The sequence below is a fragment of the Meles meles genome, chromosome 11 (assembly GCF_922984935.1).
Source record: "Meles meles chromosome 11, mMelMel3.1 paternal haplotype, whole genome shotgun sequence".
Taxonomy (NCBI): domain Eukaryota; kingdom Metazoa; phylum Chordata; class Mammalia; order Carnivora; family Mustelidae; genus Meles; species Meles meles.
Window position 1 is genome coordinate 47965551 of NC_060076.1, and position 5965 is coordinate 47971515.

General features: G+C 40.0%; 1 protein-coding gene across 1 annotated transcript; it reads right to left on the bottom strand.

The window, feature by feature from the left end:
- Positions 1–505: 505 nt before the first annotated feature.
- DMRTA1 (DMRT like family A1) lies at positions 506–5338 on the bottom strand. Its single transcript, XM_046023617.1, has 2 exons — positions 4696–5338; positions 506–1353 (listed from the first exon to the last, which is right to left on the bottom strand). Exons 1-2 carry the CDS (start codon positions 5336–5338, stop codon positions 506–508), a joined length of 1491 nt encoding a protein of 496 aa, XP_045879573.1.
- Between the last annotated feature and the right edge of the window lie 627 nt (positions 5339–5965).

A 5965-nucleotide genomic window follows, 5' to 3' on the forward strand; every position in this document is an offset into this window, starting at 1 on the left:
ATGCTTTAAAATACTCTGAATTGCTTTTTTCTCTCCTGTGTACAAGGAACAGAAGGAAAGAAAAAGTTCAAAGTAACAGTCATTTGGAACTACCTCAACTTTTCAATTCTTCTTTTTAGTTCATTTTATATCCTGGGTTGCTTTACACTTAAAAATGTATTTTAAAACTATAAGCTCCATTTTTCAACAAAATATAAACAAGTATAGTTATAAAATAGGAATTCTACAAATGATATTTTAGGGAGAAAATTCATAAAAGTAAAAATATTTCCTGAAATGACTTTACTCAAGGCACATATAACGTTTAAATGCTTCTTTCACTTAGTAAATGCTAAAGAAGAATCGTGCAATCTCAAATCTATCATATTGGTTGTAAAAAAAAAAAAATAGCATTTCTAAGGTCTAGTATACCATTCACATTAAATAGCGTACACATTAATAGGTGTGGGTGTGTGGGCTGAATTGCATGCTTCTAGAAATACTCCAAAAAGAATAGGCAGAAATACTACAGATTGTCCTGATTTGGCCTGGAATACAATCTGCCACCGGTTACTGAGTCTTTACTGGGAAGATAGGAAGACTCCCTAATCATTCCTGAAAATGCATAATCCAAAGCTGGTCGAAAAGGCAATGCTGGTACCAACCCCGGAGTTAGGTAAGGAGACATAAAACCAGAGAGCCCTCTTCCTGGAGAGGAATATGCCAGCCGTAAAGGATTGATACCTAGTCTAGGACTTAAGCTGTAGAGACCTGAATCACCTCCATAAGACGCAGAAACAGTCTGAAGAGGAGAGAAAGCTGATTTATTCCCTAGAGTTCCAAAACCAATTCCACCTAAACTAAAATTAGACGCTCTCTGAAAAGCTGTATTTTCCGATTCTCCTGAGCTTGCTACGTCCCTGGTGTCTGGTTGGTGTTCCTTCCCATTTAGGACCTGTTCAATGGCTTGAACCACATCCCCTTTGCAGAAGCGCAGAATGCCTTCTAGCCGGCTACGCCTATAACTTGGGAAAATCCTGGTAAGGATATCAAGAGGGTCTCTTGGTCTTGAGGACAGTGTGGGAAGGCTGGCTCTGGCAGCAATGAAGTCTTTGGCCCACTCACTTTCATTTCCTGATTCCAGATCAGATGATGACAGGGATCTGGGACTCTCTTCCCCTCCTGATAGCTCCCCAAGGTGAAGAGGCTGAATACTATCTTCCTTGTTTGAGCTTTCTGAAATAGATGGCCTGATGTTTTGTTTTCCAATGACACCATTAGACTTAGGAGATGATCCCAAAGTACACTGATGGGATTTAGAGACTGGCTCTTCTTGTCCACTCTGGCATGAGTCACATTTACTCTCTTTTAGTTCTGAGGGATAGAAAAGAAAAAAGAAATCAAATAGAGGAAAACTTTCCAAAACACAGAGTGTACTGCCTACTTGAAAATAATACTGGATAAAGTAATTCATTTACTAACAGTATATTAGTAATATTTATTTGCTGCAAGAGACTTTAATGAATAAGAATTTTAAAAGGTCATTCAGAAGTAAAGACATTGGAATAGTGGGGAAATGCTATTTATTGGGTTATTCCAAGATCACAAAATTATATAATATACAAATGCTGTAGTTAATTTAGAAATTAGAAGATGAAAGTCTATTATTACCCCAACTATTAAAGTGAAACCAGTATCTTACATTATTTGCCCCACTTGGTAATTTGAGATTTTCTTAAATTTTATCCAAATTTCACTGTTATCTCAGGGAGCTTTTTTTCCCCCCCAAAATGACATTATGCAAAAAAACAAAACAAACAAAACAAAAAAAAACTAAGTAAAATGACTGTTTAGATAAGAAATCAAAGGAAGGAACAATCTCAGTATGAAAATGAACATTCTATTTAATAAATAATATTATATTTCAATGTTTTTTTTAAATGCTCACATTTCAGGTTCCAATTAAGTTACCTGAATAATGTGAAAAACAAAAAAAATTCTTAATTTCATTTCAAATCTAAACCAATAATGACCACTACTGTACCAATCTCATATTATACCAGAGCTCATACATTTCATTTTATGTGAGACGATAAAGACTGGGCATTTTTTTATAATTCCCTATGAAATATGGACTTTCTTTTCCAATCCCTAGGAAGTATCCAAAAAAAAAGGTTTACAGTCAAGTTTTTTCTAAAAGAAAATCATAAACTGCACTATTACACTATTGCAATCTGTACATATCTTTAAAGTGTCTTGTAAAGACAACATATTAGTTATTTACTTCAAATCACAACTCCCTTCCAATATTAGGGGCAGTTTTCCAAAAATATTTTTACACAAAAATCTGATTTTATACCTCAACATGTTGAGCATATTAATATTAATAAAACACTACCATTTTAAATGCCTTTTGCACAGTTTATGCAAGGAAAATAATAATGTATACATTCACTAAATAACTTTTATTTTGGTTTACATTTCCTCTTATCCTATAAACCTATTCTACCTCTCTATTTCCATTAAAAAAAAAAAAAGTAAACTGTCAAGTAGGATACTCAGAGTATTTCTGTCAAACTTTCTTTTTCTACAAATGTTATGAAGCCAACAAAACAAATACTGCATAAAGCAGTGATTTGCATACATGATTTGGTTTCTCAAGAAGCACTCCTAAATTCTAAAGAAGTATCTATACTTTATTTTAAAATTAAAGTGTGTGCAATTTAACACTTTGAGGGTTAAAAATTCTGTCATTGTATCAAAGAGATGACAAAAGAAAAGATGTTGCTCCTGTAAGACTGCAAAGACTCTCTAGTATTTTCAGCTTTAAAAGAAACAATGAAACTTTTCTAATGAAGTCTACCAAGTGGGGAGAGATTGGCTTTGGTCCATCTTTACATTTTATTTCTAACTATGATCCACAAAATACACTCCCCCCCCCCCACCAAACATGTAAGTTATCAAAACTTCATGTCTACAGCAATTAATGCACAAAACAATTTTTACTATTATACTGTTCTCACAGAGTACAATATGATGCAATGAAGTACTGATTGCATCAGACTCTGGAAAATAAGGTATCGTTAAGAAACTGTGATGTCATTTACATCATCTCTGTTTTCTCAACTCCTATATCTGGTTTTATTTCTTTATTTTTATCATTGTATATTTTGTCTTGTGTTGGATACATATAGTCTTCCTTCTTCTGTATAGAAGTTTTAAGTTTTTTCTGTGTGCAGAAAAATCATATTCACCTCTGAATCACTGCTAGTCTTTGTCTAATGAGTGAGTAAATTAAACAGACTACCACAGTTCACGGATATTGGGTAAGAGGACGCAGTAAGGTTAGAAAAGCTACAGACGTGGCTTTTCAAAAAAGTAGGCCAACTGAGGCAAAGAATAAAATAAAATATCTGACCCTATAAAACAGAACACTTTGGGTACCCCCCAAAAACATATAAATCAATGTCTAACAGAAAGTTGTCAGCCAGATTTCACTGCCAATTTAGTTTACAGAATTTTTCTTTTTTATAGCAGTTATCATTTGCTTAATGACTTTGTCCTTCAGAACTCCTTGATTTTTCATGAGACATGTTAAATCTGTTTTGTGCACTGAAAGGAACTAGAACATGGGTGAAACATTGGCATAGATGAACACAAAATCATATATGCTTTATTTAAATACAGAGAGAGTCTTTTTCAAAAGTACATCCTGTGATCCAAAAAGATCTGCAATTTTCAGAATTTGGGGAAATTTTCTAATTTTCTAATAACTTACTTTCCATTACCACAGAATTTTGTATGATACAACCTGTCTTTAATTTATACAAAAATACTGAAATGACATTTACACTCCTAGTGCTACCTGTTGAGGGCTGGGAAATTCACTAAAATACGGTGAGATCTGCATCAGCAGGAAAACTTAATTTGAGATAAGGCTAATAAAAAAAGGCTTATATCTTTTTTTTACATAACAAAGGGGATGAGGTGTTTTGTTGTCAAAAAATTAGAGGAAAAAAATTAAAACTCCTTGGATAAGAAATCCCTAATACTGGACTTTGAAATTCTTCTTCCCATTGGTTTTACCAAACTGGAAAGCCTAAATTTCTTTTCTAGGGAAAAGAGCTGAAACTTCAAATTTAGAGCTTTCTACACTTTGGGAGGCTAACAAACAGTCATGGGGTGGTGCTTAAAATTTTTAAGGGAAGAAAAGGAGGTGAAAAAAGGTTTGGTAGCTGCCAACAAAGATTTGCCCAAAAGATGAGGAACTGTACTCTCAAACCCTTAGTGAATTTCCCAGCAAGACTGGAAGATTAACTCTGGTTTTATAGCTGAAAAGAGTATAGGGCAAGTCCAAAATCCAGGTTCTCTCACTAAGCATTTTAGCCAACGCCTGCTTGAAGTTCTAACTCACCCAAAGTAATAGCAACTTGTTTGCAAATTCTATTCCTAGCCTGTTGCTCATCTGATCACTCCCTCTTCACTTTTACATTATCTTATTCTACCACCTAAGGGTACAGAAAGCACCTCCAAGGTGATGTGTCTCTAACATCCTCATTAATATTCCTATTACAGAGCAGTTTCCCAGAATTTAAATGAGTGCTTCTTTTAAACAACTTTTCTTGCCCACCACCAAGGCACGGCTACTTGTTTCCAAGGGTCTTTTTCCCAAACGACCATTTTTCTTCGCAAAGGGTAAATGAAAGACCAACTTACCTTGCTTTAGCTCCGCGTTATCTGGATGGACTACTTGGAAAGCAGGCGTCGCCAGACTAACCTGCCTCAAGGCACTCAGTTCCATTGCTGTCACCGCCACAGGGCCGCTGGAGGCCTGGGAATTCTCCATTCTGTTGCTGTTGCTCCCGGATGTCCGACCCCCCGGCCCGCAGGGACCAGGATACAGGAGCCTCTGTAGCCCCCGGGCCTCACTCTCTTCCTGGGCCTGTTGCCGGCGCAGCGCCACCTGGGCAGCCATGACGCGCTGGCGCTCCGCAATCAGGGTGCACTTGGCACACGCGCAGTCCCGCCAGCGGCAGAAGCGTTTGTGGCCCTTGAGTGCTGACACGACGCCGTGGTTGCGACAACGGGCGCATTTGGGTGTCCGTGGGTAGCCGCAGCTCACCGCACCCACACCCCTCTCCAGTCCCGGAGCCGACCGACAGCCTCCGCCTCCCGTGGCGGCTGCGGCTGCCCGCAGAAAGAGGCTGGGTGGCCGCAGGAAAGTTGGAGGAACTGGTATCCCGGAGGGTACTGGCAACACCGAAGACGGGGTTGGCGGGGCGGCCGTCACCAGCCCTGGAGCCAGGTGGGGTCGGCCGCTGCCGCTGCGGTCTCTGCTGCCACACTGTGACTGCTCCATTTCCGAGTCTGGTGAGCAAAGTGCTCTATCCACAGCTAACCCTGCCGGGAGCGGGGGCCACAAGGACTGGCCGCGGTCCCGCTGCCTCCAACCCACACGCCAACAAAGTTTGACAATTCCCGCTGGGCGCTGGAGACTCTAAGAGGTGCAGATGCCCTTTGAGACTCAAGAGTCCTGGGGCGCGAAGTTAATGCCCATATGCTCTGCGCGCTCGGCCCTCTGAGCGGGTGAACGGACCGCGGCAAAAGCTACCCCGCCCACCCGGGCTACGGGCAGAGCGCAGAAGCCCTGGGAGGGCGGGCCGGGTGGGGAGTGGGACCGCCTGCGAGGAGGAACGGCGGGGGACACAAGACACCGTCTTGATGGGCTGTTAAGGTCCGTTCTCCAAAAAAGCCTTTTTCTCCCACTTGCCTCCCCATGAATTCCTCAACGTCTATTTTTGTTAAATAATCAAGCCTTCTACCATGCCTCTTACCACCCTTCTTAAAGTAAGAAGATCATAAGTTCTTTTCTCAGTCCCACGCTTCTCCTAAGCAAGTTTGAAAATTGGATGTGGACTGTTTTTCCTTTTCCCTTTCCTTTTCCCGGGTGAGGTTTAAGGACGGTAGCATGTCCAATGTTAATGAG

Excerpts from the sequence above, each read along its gene's own strand:
- DMRTA1 (XM_046023617.1), bottom strand. The coding sequence starts at position 5,338 with ATGGAGCAGTCACAGTGTGGCAGCAGAGACCGCAGCGGCAGCGGCCGA. Across the intron at positions 1,354-4,695 it reads TAACGCGGAGCTAAAGCAAG|AACTAAAAGAGAGTAAATGT; the intron begins GTAAGTTGGTCT and ends TCTATCCCTCAG.